At 33.0% G+C, this 23,119-nt stretch overlaps 1 protein-coding gene across 4 annotated transcripts; it reads right to left on the bottom strand.

Moving 5' to 3' along the window:
• Positions 1–563: 563 nt before the first annotated feature.
• Positions 564–22,153, bottom strand: LOC143343380 (uncharacterized). 4 transcript variants are annotated; one of them, XM_076768243.1, is made up of 8 exons: positions 21,786–22,153; positions 15,960–16,076; positions 15,663–15,856; positions 14,094–14,512; positions 8,991–9,696; positions 5,550–5,784; positions 3,362–3,571; positions 564–957 (listed from the first exon to the last, which is right to left on the bottom strand). In XM_076768243.1, the coding sequence occupies exons 1-7, from the start codon at positions 21,901–21,903 to the stop codon at positions 3,366–3,368; spliced, it is 1,995 nt and encodes a 664-aa protein (XP_076624358.1). In that variant the 5' UTR covers positions 21,904–22,153; the 3' UTR covers positions 564–957; positions 3,362–3,365. The 4 variants fall into 4 exon arrangements, with proteins under 4 accessions (XP_076624358.1, XP_076624349.1, XP_076624367.1 ...); XM_076768234.1 differs by having other exon boundaries at positions 15,663–15,881; positions 15,964–16,076; positions 21,786–22,152; XM_076768252.1 differs by having other exon boundaries at positions 15,964–16,076; positions 21,786–21,913.
• Between the last annotated feature and the right edge of the window lie 966 nt (positions 22,154–23,119).

Raw genomic sequence — 23,119 nt, 5'->3', positions numbered from 1 at the left:
TATACATTATTCATGAATAAAACTCGCCAAATAAAACTAAAAATTTCAATTATAAAACTATATGTTTCATAAAAAACAGATAAAATTCGAACGAATTGTTCGATCGAAAAAATATTACGAATAAATTGTTATTTGTTAGTTTTATCTATTCGAATAAAATTTTTATTGGCGAAGATCAAGATTCAAACATTAAGTATTTAGTTAGTCATTTTTATACAAAAATAGCTTTACACTTTGGAGTTTTAGCGTCGTCGGATCGAATTTGATCATTTTCTAAAGAAAAACTTAGAACAAAAGGAATAGAAAATTATTATAAGTCAACGTTTTTGAATAATTTTGTTAAAATGTATAATTGAAAAAAGAAATCAACGGTCGTTCCCTTTCGTGCTATTAGAGGTCCGCAAAGAGTTAAAAGCTTGAAATATCGACGAGTATACTCGATGAAATTAGAAAAAATGAAACGATAATCAATTACACTCACGTATTTGCGATACTTGTAATTTGTAACGTCTACTACATTAATCAATACAACGAACAATAAACAAAAAAACACTGTGTTAATTTCCTAATCTTTGTATTAAACTGTATTGTTACAAACAAAAATAGATTGTTAAAGTGTATGTATAAATAGATACGAACGTGTATATTTATATAAATATATACATACAATATATCACGATATGTATTCCAATATATTTTAAAGCACAACGCACAACAAGGACGGAGACAAAACTAACAAAGCCCTATAAATTTCTCTTCCCTTTCTTCCCAGAAAACGAAATGGAGGTATGTACTTCCGCTAAACGTATAACGTATATAATCGTGCAAATAATTAATACAAATATGAACATATTTTAAAGGTGCTATAACGTCTGATACATCCTCTTCTCGGATCGGTTGTTCCCTTAAATTTCTTATAAAACAATAAGCTTTCCTCGTGAGAACCAGACACGAGGCCTGAAAAATAATGTATATTGTCACGGATAATGTCAGATACGCGAGATAAGCGAAATTAATCAGTTTCCAATACAAACGTCAGAAACGTGTAAAATAGAATAAATAAAAAACAAATCATAAGAAGATAACGCGTATCGAACCATCGTTAACGCAACGACCAACGTAATTTTCTTTAACCTGACGCACACGAGCCGTAAAATTTTCCAGAAGCAAAACTTCCAAGCGAAACAAGCAACATTGCTTCGATGTTGAAGTACGAGTTGTGGCTATTAAATAACGGAACTGACGCTGTAAAACATTTTATTTTGATTTCATACATATTTTTCTTATTATCACCTTCGATATACACCCCTTCTTTATCCCTACAACACTCCATGCGAATCTTCCATTGTTCGAAAGGTGAAAGTCTTCTTCTAACAGCTCCTCTAGGATGCGTGATGCTTTTTCTTTCACAGCTTCAACGGACTCAAATCTTGCTCCTTTTAATGTAGACTTTACCTTAGGAAACAGATACTCGTATGATCCTGAAACGAAGCGCCAATTCATGCACTGGAAGAGCCCAAATTCATCGAGAGCCAAAAAAGCTCCAATGAGCAAATCTAAATTCAAAGCAACGATGATTGTTTTTTTCGACATTCATGGGATTGTGTTCACTGGGTTCCTGAAGGTGAAACTATTAATCAACATTACTACCTTCGCGTTCTTGCTGAACTCTGTGAAAGAATAAGGAAAGAACGACCCGAATTGTGGAAGGACAAGTCATGGGTTCTCCACCAAGACAATACACCGGCTCATTCTACATTGTCTGTCAAGAGGTTTCTAACCAAGTATCCCAGTGTTAGACTAACCGCCTTATTCGACGGATCTTGCACCGACTTCTATCTGTTTCATAAGATAAAATCTGCATTAAAAGGAACAAGAGTTGAGTCCGTTGGAGCTGTGAAAGAAAAAGCGACACGCGTCCTGAAGGAGTTGACAGAAGAAAACTTCCACCATTGTTTCGAACAATGGAAGATTTGCATGGTGTGTTGTAGGGATAAAAGAGGGGTGTATATCGAAGGTGATAATAAGAAAAATATGTATGAAATCAAAGTAAAATGTTTTACATCGTCAGTCTTGTTATTTAATAGCCACATCTCGTATTTCAGAAATTTTGTGTAGAATTTAGCACAATTGCTACTTTCTTACAGTCGAAGATTTACGTGCAACCTTTTCATCCGTATCTCGAGTTTTTACTGGACACCGTAAATATCATACGACGTCGCATTTAATGACGACTTAGGCTAAAAGGGTATAGCGGAATAAGGGGGTCAAATGTGTCCTTGAACCAAATTTTACATACGATGATCGATAGAGCATCAGAAAAAAAATTCTATGTTAAATTTCAACCCTCTATCTTGTTCGGAAGGGCAGTTACAGGGAAAAACCGAATTAGCAAAGTGTCTATATTCCCTATTTACTCGAGTACGAAAATTATGAAAAAAATCGGGTGCATTATGGTTATCGAGATACGTGTTTGAGAATTTTTTCCAATTTTTCGATTCCAAATCCTAGGTGTGAAAAATTAAAAACGCAAAAAGACGCAGAAAAATACCGATTTTGTATTGGAGCTTTCGAGACACTAGATTTATATAATTACTGTCTATGCATATTGTCATTGGTTATGTCTCTGAATGTTTTTAGATTTTTTGGCAGGTTGCGCCGTAGTAGCAAAAATCAAAATTGGAAATAAAGAACTGCTAATACTTTTGAATATAACACACATAACACCTTTAATTTGGTGACTTATTTTTGTTTTTTTATTCTATACACCGTTGTACCCAACATAGAATTGTTTAAAACTATAGAATATAGTTATTCATTAAAGGGAATACAAAAATTCAAAGTATAAGTTGCTTTTTCACGCGAAAAACGTCGAAAAAATCAGTTTTTAATTTTTGCTACTACGACGCACCCTACCAAAAAATCTGAAAAAATTCAGAGACATAACCAATGATAATATGCATTGACAGTAATTATATAAATCTAGTGTCTCGAAAGCTTCAATACGAAATCGGTATTTTTTTCCGTCTTTTTGCGTTTTTAATTTTTCACACCTAGGATTTGGAATCGAAAAATCGGAAAAAATTCTCAAACACGTATCTCGATAACCACAATGGACCAGATTTTTTTCATAATTTTCGTACTCGATTAAATAGGGGAAATAGACACTTTGCTAATTCGGTTTTTCCTTGTAACTACCCTTCCGAACAAGATAGAGGGTTAAAATTTAACATAGAATTTTTTTTCTGATGCTCTATCGATGGATCCATCGTATGTAATATTTGGTTCAAGGGCACATTTGACCCCCTTATTCAGCTACACCCTTTGTATCCAAACTTAAATTTCACGCAGGGTGTCGTACGCTTTTAGTATCCCGGCGATGTGCTCGGACTGATTGGACTCGGAGTTGAATTTCGACTCGGAGTTCTAGGTACGCCAACCACTTTGGCGAGGTTCTCCACGCTTTTAGGAAAGGTCCTTGTAATCACAGAATGCTCAGGACCGATCAGCGCGTCACCCATAACGCCCAAACGTACGCCGGTTCCATACCTGTGCAGAGTGATCGACATGTCTGGAAAACGATAAAGTACGATCGTTAATTCAGATTCAAGAACGCTAAAACATATTTCTACGATTCTTAAGCTTCGTTGATTATTGTATTAACAGGAAGAAATGTTTAAGTTATCCATTTTTGTTTATATTAAAGATGTTGTTCTAATCAGATTAAAATAAACAGATAACGATTTAAATTAATTAATTTTAGTAATTGCTAGTAATTTTTAAATTACAGATAAAGATTTCGTTCTATCATTTTGGAAAACACTGATTTAAACTTTCAAGGGGAGGCAAAATAATACTTATTCTTATTCAGAGCCGTAATTTTTAAAGTGACATTTTGGAATAAAATATTTTCTAGAACTGAAACTTTAAGATAAATTATAAGAAAAATTAAAAACTCGTTGCTCTATAATTATACACGCTGGTCAACGCAATTTGTGCAGCTCTATAACTTCCAAAATATGCATTGCATGACAAAATTTTGCATACAAAAGTTGCACAGTTTAAAGGGGTATATTATGTAGTGCATTAATTTTTTTTATAGGTTTAGGCGTTTCAAAGATTTGAAAATCAACTTTGTTTTTTTAAATAGAATACTATATTTTGTATATTAAAATATGGAAAAATATCTAATTCTGAATAAAAAAGTGTTGACCTTTATTAGCCCTAAATCAAATAGTTAACGAATACTTTCACTTCATTTCTTGACAATTTTCTTCACGTACTATCAAATAATGAATAATAATAATAATAATGATTAATAATAACTAATGAGTAATTTCACTTTATTTCTTGATAATTTTCACTATTATACAGAAACCTGTGATAAGGTTGAGTCTCCAATCTGCTATTACGCGAAGAAAATTGACAAGAAATAAAGTGAAATTATTCATTAATTATTAGGTTTAGGACTAATAAAAGTCAATACTTTTTTACTCAGAATTCGATACACTCCTATATTTTGATAAAAAGGATATAGTATTCTATTTAAAAAAACAAAGTTGGCCTTCAAATCTCCAAAATACCTCCACCTATAAAAAAGATTAATATACCCCTTAAGGGAGTATTGCTGTCTAGGCTGTCATTTCTTTGGCCTTTCTTCGTGATTTTTTTTTTAACGACAGGTGGGTTGTTTTGTACTGACATTTTGCAGAAATATTTATTCGTCTTATAGGTATGTGCAGTATTTTTTCCATCAAAAAATATTAAAAATTGCGAGAGTTATAGCTTCTTGTTTAAAAAAACGCATTTAAACTGGCTTATATGATATTTCAAGATCTAGGAGACCGATTGACTTCAAATTTGGAGAGAATATTCAGCAGACACGCCTTTATAGCTGGAACTAGAGATTTAAAAAAATATTGAGTTTTACTATTCTTTTTGATACGCTAAAGACAAAAGAACGATTAACAAATAGAAATTCGAAACTTTGAAGCGTCGCCATTTCTTTATTTAGCAGGATTTTGACTTCTCCCTAGTTCCTACTATAACTACAATCTTCCTTATGAAGATACTTTAACCCCCTTTGTTTCAAATTATCTGGAATCCTGGAAACCATTGGAGCACCTTTTCCAAAAGAGCCATTAAATAAGAAGTTATAATTCCCACGATTTTTAATATTTTTCCATGAAAAAAATATTGTACATGCTTATAAGATGAATAAATACATCTGCAAAGTCTCAGTACAAAACACCCTATCTATCACTAAAAAAAAAATCACAAAAGGGGCCGTGAAATTGACAGTCTAGACAGCAATACCTCCTTAAGTCATGTAATTTTTGTATACTAAATTTTTTCGTACAACGCATAGTTTGGATCATAGAGCTGCACAAGTTGCACAAACCACCCTGTATAATAATTTTTTATTTTAAAAATCCCCCCTTAAATCGCTCAGCTTGTTGCTGCGACCAGAAGAAGGATCGATCCGCCTTCTAAAACTATCTTACGTTGCTTGTTTAATTTCTAATTAATACTTATTCGTTAATATTTACTACAGTTGCCTTGGGGTGGTCTCCAATACATCACCGCGTCGACACCTTCGACGATTAGGTCTCCGTCTACGTGAGTCAAGGACAAAGAGTACCTTCTAGTAAGCTGATTTAGCGTCACTTTGAGCAGAAGGGAGGGTAAGCAAGAAGTAATTAATCCGGAGGACGCTTCCGTTGCTGTGATGGCGTATATCGCGCGTTGCTTCGATCTTGCCTCTCGTATATTCGTCTGAATGACCTGGAAAGATATACATTGCCGAGCAAATGTGTAAATATACAACGCTCTAATCTGGTTATGAAACGATAATGGTGCAAATTTGTTTGATTCGGTAATAAGAGAAACGTAATTATTACAACATGAATATATTACAGAAAACGTAAGACTTTATTTTCACATATAACGATAATATGCAATATTTACAGTTTTGCATACTAAAAATGTTTACTGTATTATATCTAATATTAACGTATTCAATTCGTTTCTTCTTACCATCAATTCTTCTTCTAAATGAAAATAGAATGTTACGTTTCTAATGACACATTTAGTTTATTAGTTTAATCACTTTCTTTTTATCAATGAGTTGAAAAAATTCACAGTATTATCGCTTCGTTACACTTTTGACAGACACATTATGCCGATAATATTGTACGCGATTAAAATACAAATTAGTATTAAATGTTATTGTTATAGAACGTACGGTTATCGTCGCGATGAAAAATATAAGTGGACAACAGATAAGTTTGAATAAGAATGAGTATACCACGTATGGGATTAAGCCTGTAGATAGTGCGATCACTGACCTCTAAAATGCATAATTTAAATACAGTGCAATGATGACCGTATTATCGTCAATAATAAATAAATGAAGTGCTAAATCAGGAAAATTGGGTCATGCGTAATGTTTAATTTTCACTTCATAGTAAAGCAGTCTGTTTACTATTTTATTTAAATTGTTATTTTAAACTTGGTCTTTTTGTCAGAAAAGCAGATAGATGCAGACATATCTGGACGAATTAGATAAAAATTAGGTCTTTATCGCTGCTTGCATTAGCGTCCATGACAGCAGTTGAAAAATGGCAGTCGCAACCCAAAGCAAAATTAAAAAGTTTTATATTCAATATTCAATTCTGTATAATGCTAAAATAGGTACATGAAGTTTTTTTTTTTTGAATTTTGTAACAGCACCGACTGCTTGGTCTTTAGCTGTAGTTTTTATGTTTTATGTAATCCTTATTTTATTTTTTGTTCTTTTTCCTTTATATTTTCTCTGTTATATTTGTTATTCTGCAAAATGCCAGGATTTTTCTTATGTTGTTTATATCATTGGTTAGTGCTTGGTGTAGTGACCTTTTCATTTGCATGAAGTATTAACATACAATTTTGTTTGTTAATTTCTGTATGATTTACAGTAAAATGTATTCGTACAGCAATCAATTTCAACAAATAATTTATAGAACTTTGATTATTACAAAAAAAAGGGTCAAATTCATATTTTTAATAATAGAATTAATGAAATGGGAGCTTTGTAGAGAGTTGTCTCAACCCCTAAATATAATAATTCGTATCTTACTTTAAGTGTTTCTTATATTTTTGCATATTAACTGCGTTCTGTAGTTTTTTGAGAATTAAAATTTCCCATAAACGCATAAACAGCTGCAGTCTACATAAAAAGTTCAGTTTTATTATATACTAACAAAAATATTCGTGCAATCAAGAAAATTACATTCCGTAAGCCAATGTGGATTCCAAACTTCGAGCTTTGATAGAATATCTATTTGTTTCAAAATACGAATTGTTGATTTTATTATATACAGAGTGTTCGGCCATCCCTTGGAAAAATTTTAATGGGGGATTCTAGAGGCCAAAATAAGACGGAAATCAAGAATACTAATTTCTTAATTGAAGCTTCGTTAAAAAGTTATTAACGTTTAAAGTTCCGCCCGTACTGAATTTTTTTTCGAAAGTGGGTAGGATTTCGAGGGTATGTTTATTCACCAAAAATGATTGTAATTGACCCCCGCAACCGAAAATAATTTTTCCAGAACGATTTGAAATTTTTTTTTTCGCCAAAAAATTTAGACAACTACCCCCTGTTGATTTTTCTTAAAAATTCGTTTTTCATTTTTAATAATTTTGTTTGACGCCCTACAGAAAAGTTGTGTAATACTTTTTTGTAGGTACCCATGAGCTCTAGTTCGCTACTAAATTTCAATAAGACACGTTCACTATTGTAGGAGTTATGCTCGTTAGAAAATAGGACCATTTTTATGGGGTTTTTTTCACTTTACGGTCTTAAGGAACAACTTTTCAAATATTCTTGGAATTTCTACATATTCTTCACTAAAATACGCGTTGTTTGCCTTTTGAAACATTAAAATCCCCCAATCAGTGCAGGAGTTATGACATTTTAAAGATTCGCATGAAAGCATTTCTGGCCTCACATTAGATTTTCGCTAAGGAATTTTTTTCTCGAAAATGCGTAGGATTTCGGGGGTATGTATAATGACCAAAAATGATAGTAATCGACCCTTGCAACTGAAAATAATTTTTCCAGAACGATTTGAAATTTTTTAATTTTGTCGAAGGTGGGTAGGATTTCAGGGATATGTCTATTCGCCAAAAATGGTTGTAATTAACCTCCGCAACCAGAAATAATTTTTTTAGAATGATTTAAAATTTTTTGATTTAATTTTTTAATAACTTTTTAATGAAGCCTCATAAAGAAATTGATATTGTTGATTTTTTTCTTATTTTGGCCTCTAGAATCTCCCATTAAAACTTTTCCCAGGGGTGGCCGAACACCCTGCATATCTGAAAAATTGTACTATTTAAAAATATTTATTAATACTTTTAAAATAGCACGATACAATTATGTCCTAAATTGACGTAAAATCAGCTATAATTTAAAAATTTTAACTCAAATGCGGCACACGTTCCCGTTTTTCAATCACTCTCAAATGTTGCACATGTTATTTTCTCTCTAAATGTCATAATTTAAGAGGGTAAGTCGAAGCCCAAACAAAATTGGAAGTCGAAAAATAAGGACCACCCTAATATGTACTATACTTTTCTACTCCAAACGCTACATTGTGTTGGATTCTAAATATAACAATGAAAATCACACTCACGTTATTGTTTTAAACATAAAGAATTATAATTTCACTAAAAAATATCAGTCGACAACTTTTATATAAGATGGTACAAAAGCGTCTGTCTCTAACACGATATCATAAAAATTTCAAAACTCTAATTTAAATGAGGCACGTATGTTTAATCTCGCTGAAATTTTGCGCAGTACTTTTTTTCACCAAGTGTCACAATCTGTAAGAAGGAGGGTGGGTCAAAAAGTAATCGAAAGTCAAAAAATAAGAACCATCCTAAGCACCAGTGATCAAATTTAGCCACGTCTATGTTTAGTAACGATTAGCGTTAATTGCACGAACCTGCAACATTTCAACCAGATCGTCTTCGAACAATGGCGTTCTTGTGGGCAGCGCCAGGCACAGGATACCTCTAGCTTCGTGGTTCGGTACAAATATCGCTCTTTGTTTAGTGAACTTGCCAGTAGCGAGCACGCTGTCTGGTATCCGGACACCGGAATGCCGGAAGTACTCCTTGAGGGCGTCGACCGTGGCCGTCAACAAAATCTCCGCCTCGGTTGCCCCTGTCATGTTGGAAATCTTTCGAAGAACTTCGAGTTCGACCTCCTCCGACCACGCAACCACCTTTCGTCCGCAGGGCGACGTGGTCTGTAAACGATTCGACTGCGGATGCTTCAGGAACAGCTCCTCCAGGATGATTTTAGGCGCTTTTATCCCTGTCCAGGTGATGGAGAACACTTCCAGGCTGGCCTGCAGCACCAGTGGAAGATAGTACCACAGCATGGACGTAAAAGTATCCGGATAATAGTGCTTGTGACGCGACTTTAGGGCCCGCATTTCCCGTAGCATTAGTATCGGCGTTTTCAAGGTTAACGTGACTGTCAAGTACCATAACCAGAGAACACCGCTGTAGAACACGTCCATAGGGTTCATGGACATCAAAAGAGCACGAAAACAGATGACGAACCCAAAGTTTCTTTTGAGGGCTTCTCGTTGAAGGATCGGGAAGATATCGTAGATCCTAGATCGCCCACCTTTTCGGTACTGTCTATAATTAACGAACCAGTGCATACATATCGTGAGCGATTTTGTGACGGAAAGGCTTCAGTATTTTGATGCTTGTTAATATGAAATTTTAGTTTTTCTGTACAAAGTATCGCAAGACAAGCACCATTTTTTATTTGAAATAACGTTTTACCTTCTTGGGCCTGAATTTACTTCTGTAGGAATTACAAAATTATAATACTAGGATTTTGAAAATTACGATAATATTTATTTATTTATTTTTAATGCAAAAACTGATTTCACTGTAAATTAATCAAACATTTCAGATTATGACTATACATATGTATACATATGTATATGTAGTCTCGTGAAAAATAATTTTGGTTATTTTTGGTACTCTCTAATTATTTCTTTCGTAGAATTTTCTGTCTACCTTTAACTAACTGGATTTACATTTTCAACAAATCATTTCACTAAAATAAATTGTGAATCTAGGTGCACCACTTCTAAGGTCGAATCTAATTGTAGGTATGTAACATCTATTATTTTTAGAAATTGAATATTTTATATTAAGAAATAATATCAAAGCTCATGTAGGCTCATTACCATGTACAAGCCCACGAAAGTTAAACCACAGATTCTGTAAAATCTCTTTTATCCTCCTAAATTCTACAGGAACAATGGACAAAAAATTATCTTTGTACTTGTATGAAATAAATCAATAATCTCAGTTTCAATTTCACTGTTTCAAACAGCACCTGTCTTGACACACTTGGTACATTAAATCTTAAAGGAGTTGAGTATCCACGCACCGTGATTCGTTAAAAAGAAATATTTTAAATAGAATACAAAATGTAAAATGTGGTTTTTCTTTGACATTTTGTAGTATCAACCACAAACGACTAACGTCCTCTTGGTGATCCCTGAAAAGTGCACGTAAACCTGTACATCTCGTTAGGGGGATTAAACGATTGACGATTCTCGCGAGACATCGATTCCATCTAATTTTAGTTGCAACCCGAGCATCGCGACGCTGACGTTTCCTGCGATGAGTTCTGCTCACGGAGACGACTGTCTGCAGAAGAAATTTGCTAATGAAATAATTTAAAGAAACGCGTGTGTGTCTTTTTGGTAATAGAAATCGCCCCAAGTTGAATAACTTGTAAATTATGTGTTTTCCAACAAAATTGTTGCGTACAAAAGTTACATTTTTTTAGGTGGAGGTGCTATTAAGATTTAAAGACCAACTTCGATTTTTTAAGTAGAATGATCTATTCTTTACGACAGTGATTCTTAACCCTTTTATTTCGCGATATAATTTAAAAGAAGATTCGTACTCCTTTTGGGCCCACGCGTTGGTAAAGTTGATTTCATCGCCTATCATTTAATGTCAAAAAACAACACAGTTATAGACGACGAATTTAGTTTCGGACAATTTTGAGATTGACCATTTTAGAATCGTCAAGTTGTTTCCATAATTAACAAATCGTAACAAAAATTATGCCAAATCATGACCCATATGTCCAATTAAATATACAGTGTTCGGCCACCCCTGGCAAAAATTTTAATGGGGGATTCTAGAGGCCAAAATAAGACGAAAATCGAGAATTCCAATTTGTTGATGGAGGCTTCGTTAAAAAATTATTAACAATTACATTCAAAAATTTCAAATCGTTCTGGAAAAATTATTTTTGGTGAATAGACATATCCCCGAATTCCTACAAAGTTTCTAGAAAAAAATTCCTTACCGAAAATATAATTTCTGGCTAGAAATGTCTGCCCGAATTTAAATGCGAATCTTTAAAACGTCATAACTTCTGAACGGATTGAAGGATTTTAATGTTTAAAAAAGCAAACTACGCGTATTTTGGTGGAGAATATGTACAAATCACAAAAATATTCGAAAAGTTGGTCCTTGACCCCGCAAAATGAGAAAAACCCCATAAAAATGGTCCAATTTTTAAACAGCCATAACTCCTACAATTGTGAATATATTTCAATGAAACTTTTTCCTGAAGTAGAGCTCATGGGTACCTACAAAAAAGTATTAGACAACTTTTCTGTAGGGCGTCAAACAAAATTATTAAAAATAAAAAAGGAATTTTTAAGAAAAATCGATAAGGGAGTATAGGTGGCTAAATTTTTCGACGAAAAAAAAAATTTCATATCGTTTTGGAAAAATTATTTTCGGTTGCGGGGGTCAATTACAATAATTTTCGGTGAATAGACGTACCCCCAAAATTTTGCGCATTTTCGAGAAAAAAATTCAGTACGGATGGAACTTTAGACGTTAATAACTTTTTAACAAAGCCTCCATCAACAAATTGATATTCTTGATTTTCGTCTTATTTCGACTTCTAGAATCTCCCATTAAAATTTTTCCCAGGTGTAGCCGGACACCTTGTATATAAATAAATTTTTCATTATTGGTATACTTTTTAAAAAATGACTTATTACCGCATTTTTGGGAAACGGCGCCACTGTGTCACGGTTCAATTACCAAAGCAAACGTTCGAAATAATTATAATAACAAAAATTCAATACTAAATTGCTTGTAAAGTATAAATATATAAGTATAAATTCAATGTAAAAAGAAATTTCATCGTCGCAAACATTAGTTCAAATATGAGTATTTTTTAAACGTTTGAATCCTATATCGATCGAGTCATTTACGGTAAAATGTAGTAATGAAGAAACATTAGTCTAACGATATAGAAATTCTGAGATATTCAATTACAACAATTTCACCTTAAATCATAAATTGTCCAACTCGTCCTCAGAACATAATTGGCGATGATCTCCAAGCGAATAGCGACTAATTTAATTAACCCCTTAATATACGATTTAATTTCAAATAATTTTTCAAACGTATACTATTTAATTTTGTTTAAATTTGTTTGTACAAGGAATGGCCTCGAAAAGGAATAGATTTGTTTTACGAATACCTCGTGAATGTAAAAATGTGTTGATTTTAATATATCAAACTTAATGAATAGTGAGTAGCCACATGACTGTGAAACTTGACATCAAGAACTTGTAATGAGTCAGAGTTGTGATTGTACGGCAAGGGGTTAATCGAAAATTTGATCAATATAGTGATTTATTACATATCTAACAAGAATGATGCAACATTAGAGAAATTAATGATTAATGAACTGTCGGAATGTATTGTAGGAATTTCAGATTATTCAAAAGATCTATTACCAAGAGAAGCTTACGCATTTTTTAAAATCGTTGCACTAGAAGCAAGAGAATCAGAAACTATTCGTACACTAATGGAATATCGATTGAATATCCAAAAACATTATTTCATACCTTATCTGTTCCTTCACCGAGGAGACAAGAATGACGCAACATTAGAGAAATTAATGATTAATGAACTGTCGGAATGTATTGTAGGAATTTCAGATTATTCAAAAGATCTATTACCAAGAGAAGCTTACGCATTTTTTAAAATCGTTGCACTAGAAGCAAGAGAATCAGAAACTATTGGTACACGAATGGAATATTGATTGAATATTCAAAAACATTATTTCATACCTTGTCAGTTCCTTCACCGAGGAGACAAAAATGATGCAACATTAGAGAAATAAATGATTAATGAACTGTCGGAATGTATTGTACGAATTTCAGATTATTCAAATGATCTATTACCAAGAGAAGCTTACGCATTTTTTAAAATCGTTGCACTAGAAGCAAGAAGATCAGAAACTATTCATACACTAATGAAATATCGATTGAATATTCGAAAACATTATTTCATACCTTGTCAATTTTTTCACCGAGGAGACAAGAATGATACAACATTAGAGAAATTAATAATTAACGAACAGTCAGAATGTATTGTACGATTTTCGGGTTATTCAAATGACCTATTACCAAGAGAAGCTTACGCATTTTTTAAAATCGTTGCACTAGAAGCAAGAAAATCAGAAACTATTCGTACACTAATGGAATATCGATTGAATATTCAAAAACATTATTTCATACCTTATCTGTTCCTTCACCGAGGAGACAAGAATGATGCAACATTAGAGAAATTAATGATTAATGAACTGTCAGAATATAATGTACGATTTTCGGATTATTCAAATGATCTATTACCAAGAGAAGCTTACGCATTTGTTGAAATCGTTGCACTAGAAGCAAGAAAATCAGAAACTATTCGTACATTAATGGAATATCGATTTAATATTCAAAAACATTATTTCATACCTTGTCAATTTCTTCACCGAGGAGACAAGAATGATGCAACATTAGAGAAATTAATAATTAACGAACAGTCAGAATGTATTGTACGATTTTCGGATTATTCAAATGATCTATTACCAAGAGAAGCTTACGCATTTTTTAAAATCGTTGCACCAGAAGCAAGAAAATCAGAAACTATTCGTATACTGATGGAATATCGATTGAATATTCAAAAACATTATTTCATACCTTGTCAGTTCCTTCACCGAGGAGACCAGAACGATTACACCGATCTTTACGCACTGAAATATATCGATCTGTTTTTTTAGGATCTCTGGTCGCTCGGTTGGATCGTTATTGTAGAGAAACTCGTTCCAGTAGTTGCTGAAGCTCTCCGTGAGCTTTTGATAGAGCTTCGGAATGGCCGATGGCTCGGCGTAGAGATTCGTAAATGGCGACTCTGGTTCTTGGCACGTCCAACCTTCGGTGGCGTACTTCAATGGAAGGAAGTCGGCCAGCCCTAAATGCTCTTGTCGTAAAAGTAGATGATGGGCCCTTACCAAACAGACTTGGCTCTCTTCACCGCGTAGGAAACAATTTATCACGTGCACTTGCCACGGTGGTTGTCCCGGTGGAAAGAATTTCGACGTGAGGTCGCTGACGTAGTCCTAAAACGCAGGAATCTGTTGCTAACAACCACGTTTCTGGCTACCATTCGATTTCGAGCAAAATTAATTCAGGTTATTCGACGAACGATTAACTGTAGCTTCGTATACAAATTGAAGTGGCGGAGAAATATTCTTTTGTAAATACTACTAAGGCTGGAAACAGACGAGCGACTTTTCTCGTTGCGCCATCATAGCCACTATGTGTTTTCTTGTTTTGCAATTAAAACAAGGAAGACAGACAATATCGACGTTTTTATGTCTGTCTTGGTTGTTTTTGTTGGTTTTTCTCTTCTAAAAGAGAAAGTTTTCTTTATGTAACAAAAACCATCGACGCGCATGTTGCGTTTAGCATCTCGAAATACAAGTCAAGAGGGTGCAGCTGTGTCCCTAGCTTGGCTTGTTTAGACAAAGTATAGGACCAATTGGATTTGAGGGTACGAGACGAATTTTTCGTCACTGACTTATTCATTCTGTATGTTCCTTTCAAAGCGTTAAGACGTGCCTTCCTAGTGTTTCAAATAAAAGCTAAGTTAAAAGTTATTCCTTCTATAATTGTTTTTTTATTCCACCACCTATTTCCAATAGTTTTCAATTGCAAAACAAAGAAAAAGTCGCTCGTCTGTTTTCAGCCTAATAAGAAGAAGCTTATTCACAGTTGTAAGTGTTAAGATACTGCAGTGATATTTGATTTTGGAGGCAGACAAATTATTATTTTTGAAATATAAACAATTAAAGATTTACTAACATACATTCAAACTTAAATGATTCACGGAAGTCGGTATGTGGAACAAAAATGCGTTAGTCAGGCTCCTTCGAGGTTGCCATTTTAGCAAATACGGCGATTTCTACGTTTCCTTTAGAAAATGTACGTCGAATTAAAAAACAATCTTCATATAATAGCGATATTGAATTTCTTTCGATACCTATGTATATACGAATATTGTATTTCAATACCTATATTAATTCGTTGTACATTTTCTTAATTTCAAAAATGGAGGTACTTATTCCTATATGTATTTTGGGGTTATTAACGCATTCACTGCCAAGCCTAAATTATACAAAATTATTCCTATTGCCATTTCTGTTTTGAGTGATATTGTTTATCTAAGTTCTGTTATTTCTCGATAAGTGCACATTATCGATAACTGACCTGAATGTTAAACTCTGTGATAGGTCGACCTCTGTAAGAACACGGTGAATTTAACAAGTGGTTGTCCACTGAGAAATAATCGAGATCCCTCCACACGTAGAGACCCCATCTTGTGGACAAGCCTGCCCGCAGGAATCTCCTTGTCGAAGTCAAGTGTATTAAATGGCTTCGAATACCTTCCGCGATCGAACGGCCTTGAATCATCAAAGTATAAATGCCCTAAATTTGTGACAAGTTCACGAGTTACAAAGGATCACGACACTAAGTTCGTTAATATAAGCCATTGATCATTTGCACCTACGTGATTCCGAAATTGATCCAAAATTGTCCGTATGTTGTTCTCCTCCACAACGACGACGTTCGGATATTTCCATTTCACGAAACGTATCCAACCCTTTCTTGACCACGTCGACACTTGAATACGTTAAAACAACGAATAATATAATAATAGTTTTTAAAAATGCCGTAACATTAACAGAGAATCTATTTAGGACAATTACGTTCGTAATAATTCGATCGTTTAAAACAATTTTATCATCCAACGACATATTAATAGAGGAGAAGGTAAGATTATGAGATAGGGTAAAAATATGAAACACTAATTCAGTCATATGCAGTACTGGAATATGTATACATACAGGGTGTTCGACCACTTCTGGGAAAATTTTAATAAGGGATTCTAGAGGCCAAAATAAGACAAAAATCAAGAATACCAATTTGTTGATGAAGGCTTCGTTAAAAAGTTACTAACACTTAAAGTTTCGCCCGTACTGAATTTTTTTCTCGAAAATGCGCAAGATTTCGTGGGTATGTCTATTCACCAAAAATGATTGTAGTTGACACCCGCAACCGAACATAATTTTTGCAAAACGATTTGAAATTTTTTTTTCCATCGAAAAACTTCACACCTTCTCTAATTGTTTTCTCGAAAGTGGGTAGAATTTCGAAGGTATGTCTAATAACCAAAAATGATTGTAATTGACCTCCGCAACCGAAAATAATTTTTAAGAATTAATTAAAAATTTCTTTTTTCGTCGAAAAATTTAGCCACCTATACTCCCTTATCGATTTTTCTTAAAAATTCCTTTTTTATTTTTAGTAATTTTGTTTGACGCCCTACAGAAAAGTTGTCTAATACTTTTTTGTAGGTACCCATGAGCTCTACTTCAGAAAAAAGTTTCACTGAAATATATTGACAATTGTAGGAGTAATGGCTGTTTGAATATTGGACCATTTTTATGGGGTTTTTCTCATTTTGCGGGATCAACGACCAACTTTTCGAATATTTTTGCGATTTGTATATATTCTCCACCAAAATACGCGTTGTCCACCTTTTGAAACATTAAAATTCCCCAATCCGTTCAGAAGTTATGACGTTTTAAAGATTCGTATTAAAATTCGGGCAGACATTTCTGTTCAGAAATTATATTTTCGGTAAGGATTTTTTTTCTAGATACTGCGTAGGATTTCGGGGGTATGTGTAATGACGAAAAACGATTGTAATTGGCCCCCACAACCGAAGATAATTTTTCCAGAACGATTTGAAATTTTTGAATGTAATTGTTAATCACTTTTTAACGAAGCCTCCATCAACAAATTGGTATTCTTGATTTTCGTCTTATTTTGGCCTCTAGAATCCTCTATTAAAATTTTTCTCAGGGGTGGCCGAACACCCTGTATAGCAATGAGTGAAAACAAAGTATGAAGACGAGCCATAATTGTGTACCACTATTCATTGTTTAACAGATGCAACAAAAAGTTCTTACGCGTTCAAGTGCAATTTTCTGTTATTTATTTTGTGAGTTTGAAGAAAAGTCGAAAAGTAAGTTATTTTATAATAATCGCAGTTTCATCAATAGGGGTTTAAAATTATTGTGCGTATAATTATAATATAATGAGAAATTCATCATGATAATATAATGAAATTTGATATTAATAGCTTCAATTAGGATCAAATGATGCAGTCTGCATATTTTGTAGCACTAAGTTTTCTGAAGACACTAAGGGTGAACTGTGGATTCAATGTTTGTCCTGTCAATTATGAGCCCATAACGATTGTTATGTATAAATTATAATTGTATTGCCATATTTTAGACTTGTATGTTTCATAAAGCCCACAATATTTATACTCATGCAGCTTATTTCATATGAAATTCTCTAAATTCATCAAAATTTTTTAATTTTGACTATTCTGAAAGTCTCTAGATTAAAAAGTAAAACTATCTCACATTCCTACCACTTCCTCTACACACTGAGTTAAAAACAGTATTCCTACAAAAATTTCTAAATAAACTATAACGTTGCAATATTACGAATATATAAAATATATTCGTAAACATTTTTATGGGTACTTCTCAAATTACATCTTCCGTTTTCTAAAAATATTGTATTTACGTTTAAAATATTTTTAGTTAATTCTTATTCTCGCCCTTTATCGTCTTTGTACCGAGTAACAAAGACGTTAAGTAAATAAAATAAATTATTTATGATAACTGAATATACATTAAATTAATAAGTAATAATTGTAATATATGGAAACTTTTTCATTTTTTATTTTCAGTATTAAAAATTAAAAATAATGTATCAATTGTTTAAGCGTTACTTGTTCTAACGATTCTATAGATCATAACTTATCATAAATAAAATATTTATAAATATATTGTAACACAATAATAAATTCATTAAGAGATCCCAGTCGGGTGTATGGAAACTTTTCTAACCCAGTGTACATTACACGCATACATGCAAAATACTTATCGCTTCATTACGAATTTTAACGGAGACAAAAAGTCTTCCTCAATTATCTCATTATTTATGTTTACAATTATTCCGAAGCATTTCGTTGAGCGGTATCTATCCCAGACGCAAACATGTATAAACCTTTCCGGTGTTATACAAGTAATTTCCTATCATACTTCACGACATTTACATGTATCCAAAGTTTAACGTTTCTTTGATAATTTAGCCGGATAATCGAGAAAGAAAGTTGTGTTCGTACAGTAGCATTTCATAGAAATAACTCACCAACGATTACGATGGGACGATTTGCTACGATTAATAAAAATCAATGAACAACAAACACGAAAATTTCTGTTTTTACTTAAATCAATTTCATAAATATAAATATAAAAATGTGACACTGTTTGTTTAAAAATACAGTTCATTGAATGTCATCTAGATACACTCAAAGCTGGGTAAAATACTATTTTAATTAATAAGTAATAAATAAATATTTTATTTGTTAGAAAAATTCTTTAAAATAGTATTTGAAATAGTATTTTATCCGAAGATTACTAAAAATATTTGTGTCGCTGTATAAAATATTTTATTTATTTAATCTACTACCAGAAAATAAAACATTTTTTATTTAAATAAATTAAACAATAAAAATGAAATACCTTTATCTTTTCACGTGAAGTATAAAATGAAGTATGTACTTTTCTCTGAGAGAGTATTTATCGCGCACTAATAGCTGTATTTAAAAAGAAGTAAATTTTGGTCTCCAAATATTATTTCTTGCATTATCTTTGCACAATTCACTTTCAAATTAAGAACCATTTAAATGCGTATTTATAAAAGAAAGGCAAAGTATTTTCATTTTATGCTGTAGATTATCAAAATAAAATATTTTATTTTATAGTTTAAATTATCAAAGTAAAGAATTTATTATTCAAAATATTTTCTCTGTGAATTTTACCCAGATCTGGTTACGCTCGTACGTAGTGACTGTGTTTTCTCGAAATTTTACATTTCTTAAAGTAAATTTTGAAAAATCACAGACTGCTTATCGATGTATTGTTCAGTCTTATTAAACGCAAACTTTCATGTTTCGAATTTTCGTTAAATAATGTTTTCCTCGATATTTCTAATTTTCAATTATTTTATTGCTCCATAAATATTTATTTCTTAGTCAATGATAAAAAATCATTCTCTATAGGTTTTTGTTTCTCATATACATGTATATTAATTCTTATAAGCACACGTGTGATACAATAATCTTTTCTTCAAGAACTGAAGAACTTTCTTTCTTTTTTTAAAGAAATGAAAATTTCTTGAAAAATCACAAAAATTCACAAAAAAGAAATACAGGGTATTCGGCCACCCCTGGGAAAAATTTTAATTTTTATTCTTTTTGATTCTAGAGGCCAAAATAAGACGAAAATTAAGAATACCAATTTGTTGATGGAGGCTTCGTTAAAAAGTTATTAACGTTTAAAGTTTCGCCCGTATTGAATTTTTTTCTCGAAAATGCGCAAGATTTCGGGGGTATGTCTATTCACCAAAAATAATTGTAATTGACCCCTGAAACCGAAAATAATTTTTCTAGGACGATTTAAAAATTTTTGTTTTCGCCAAAAAATTTAGACACCTACCCCACGTCGATTTTTCTTAAAAATTCATTTTTGATTTTTAGTAATTTTATTTGACGCCCTACAGAAAAGTTGTGTAATACTTTTTTGTAGGTACCCATGAGCTCTACTTCAGAAAAAAGTTTCACTGAAATATATTCACAATTGTAGGAGTAATGGCTGTTTGAAAATTGGACCATTTTTATGGGGTTTTTCTTATTTTACAAGGTCAAGGACCAACTTTTCGAATATTTTTGTGATTTGTACATATTCTCCATCAAAATACGTGCAGTTTGCCTTTTTAAACATTAAAATCGTCCAATCCGTTCAGAAGTTATAACGTTTTAAAGATTAGCATGAAAATTCGGGCTGACATTTCTGGCCAGAAATTATATTTTCGGTAAGGAATTTTTTTCTCGAAACTGAGTAGGATTTCGGGGGTATGTCTGTTGACCAAAAATGCTTGCAATTGATCCCTGCAACTAAAAATAATTTTTCCAAGACGATTCGAAAGTCTTTTTTTTCACCCAAAACTTTCAGCACTTACTCGAATTTTTTTCTCGAAAGTGGATAGGATTTTGAAAGTATGTGTATTCACCAAAAATGATTGTAATTAACCTCCACAACTAAAAATAATTTTTTTAGAATGATTTAAAATTTTTTAATTTAATTTTTTTAATAACTTTTTAACGAAGCCTCCATCAACAAATTGGTATTCTTGATTTTCGTCTTATTTTGGCCTCTAAAATCTTGTATTAAAATTTTTCCCAGGGGTGGCCGAACACCCTGTATACTGAAATCAAACGTAGCGAATGGTTTTTAAAGTTCTACCAAAATTCTGAAATTCCCTACGGCATCGAACGCTTTAAATCACGATTATCCGTTCCATTAAGTACCAAAAGAAGAAATAATCTTATATTAGATTGTAATATATATTCGTTCCATTATCTCAGTTTAATGACATATCATCATTCTCTCGACCCATTACCAACTTCGCGCATCTTTAACATGTATTTTGGAAAGTGACATTTCATCTTTCGTGCAATTTTAAACATTTCAGAAAATAAAACACATTTTCATCGTATTATATTTCTTTAATTTTTAAATATAATTGAGATAGTTCTTTTCTATATAACGATTAATATAAATTAATTTTATTACGAAGAGAAGATAAACGACACGTGATGCGTTACTTATTCGATAAATATTATAATTTTAATTATATTCCATATCGAAAGAATACAAAATCCGTATAATGAATCGAATAATTGTCGTGTATAATATCATATATTGTTCATATAAAAATTTTATCCAAACCTGGTCACCAAGCTTAGAAAATGAAACGAACTACAACCCAATTATATGCAGCATTGAAATGATCTATTAGAGTATCCCAGAATATACTGCGCATTTTAATATCAAAATAAAGCGTGTGTGTATGAAAACATTGTTAAAAAATCCTTTTCATGCCTATAAAAATACAGCTTGCATTTGCTTACATTCTCGTTGCTTCTTTTCGTTTATTTTCGGAATTAAGAAAAAACTAAACGTCTCGATGCTTCTGTGCCAATATCAGAAGCAATACTATAATTCTACGATCAAACCGATAATTCGTAAAACTGTAGATCGTCGATGAAATTCTGTTCCGTTCCAGTTATCGCGAAATCGAGGTTTCGAAACGCGCAATACATTTTGAAACACGCAAGTACTTCGATTGACTGCCAGCGTCGTTGAACTTCTGGCTATCCGAGGAGCGTCTCTCGAGGATATTTACCCGGATAAACGAGAAGGAAGACCGGCACCACGAAGACCAACAGCACCAGGCTAATGCCGAGGTGTAACAGAAGCGAGAATCCGAGGATGTCCATGAGATTAGACGCGATCGCGGTCATGATCTTCTAAACGGCGATTCCCGCGACCTGCGAGTATTCCTCGACCTGGTATGAAAACCGGAAGCGTATCCACCAAACGTTCGTCGATCGACCAACTGGCAATTGTAGAAATCGCCGTCGCGTGGTTCGAGAATCCGCGGTACTACTGACTTGGCGTAGTGGACGATTATGTTCCAAGACCTGACTCTTGACCCCTTGCAAAAGACCAGCCAGACGTTAGTTCGATGATACAGAGTCACATCGGAGGCACTGTCTTCGTCTCGTTGCCTCCTCTCCCCCCCCCCCCCCTCGTCCATCTTGGCGAATTCTCAGGGATCGGTCAGATTCGCCGAAGAAGAATCGACGCCGAGGCAATTTATCGGCAACGAGGTTTACTGGAGTCAATCGCGGTTTAATTATAGGCAGCCGCCAGAGATAATCGCCGGATCTCTCGCGGCCTTTGGTCCAGGTTGACCGAATCGCGAAAGGGAAATCGTTGGAGGGAAATTCGTTAACTCGGCTAAAAAGCATTATCGCTTGCTACGCTGCTGGCCAATATTTATAAGTATATTCTTATCTCGATTATTGTGGGAGTTAGGACTATTGTTATTTCCCTTTGCAATGTCACGTAAAAGTACACGAAAGATAAACCTATGAAAAAAGAATTTGCAAAACTTACATAATTAATGGTTTGTTAATCTTTTTAAGAAAAATGCTGACTTAGAGACCTTAGAAATTTCAAATTTCGTATGGACAAGTTGTTCTCCAGATATGAATCCAGAAATAAGAAAAGATATTCTACAGTCCAAGAATTAAAAGCAGCAATTGTTATTGCGTGACTAGAAATTGATCAAGGCTTGATAGAAAATCTTGTAAGCAGTACGAAATCGAGAATTTTTCGATTAATTCACCGTCATGGATCAGCTACCATTGAGAACAATTTTTTATTATTTTTATTATTTATTACTATTACTTATTACTTATTACTTATACTTTTATCCATCGTGCAAACAGCATTTTTCTTAAAAAGGGTAACAATTCATTGTTTACGTAAATATTGCCAAATTTTACACCATTTATCTTTTGCTTATTTTTATAGAATTCTGCAATAAAAAAAAGCAGCAACTCTAGTCGTAACAATAAACGAACCAAAAATAAAGTGAACTAATAATATTGGCCAGCAGTAGCTTCTTAATTTTCAATTTTTGCTATTTGAATCGCCAACTTAATAAAAAGT

This window comes from Colletes latitarsis, chromosome 1 (genome assembly GCF_051014445.1).
Source record: "Colletes latitarsis isolate SP2378_abdomen chromosome 1, iyColLati1, whole genome shotgun sequence".
Taxonomy (NCBI): Eukaryota; Metazoa; Arthropoda; class Insecta; order Hymenoptera; family Colletidae; genus Colletes; species Colletes latitarsis.
This window is presented reverse-complemented; position numbering and strand designations above follow the sequence as displayed.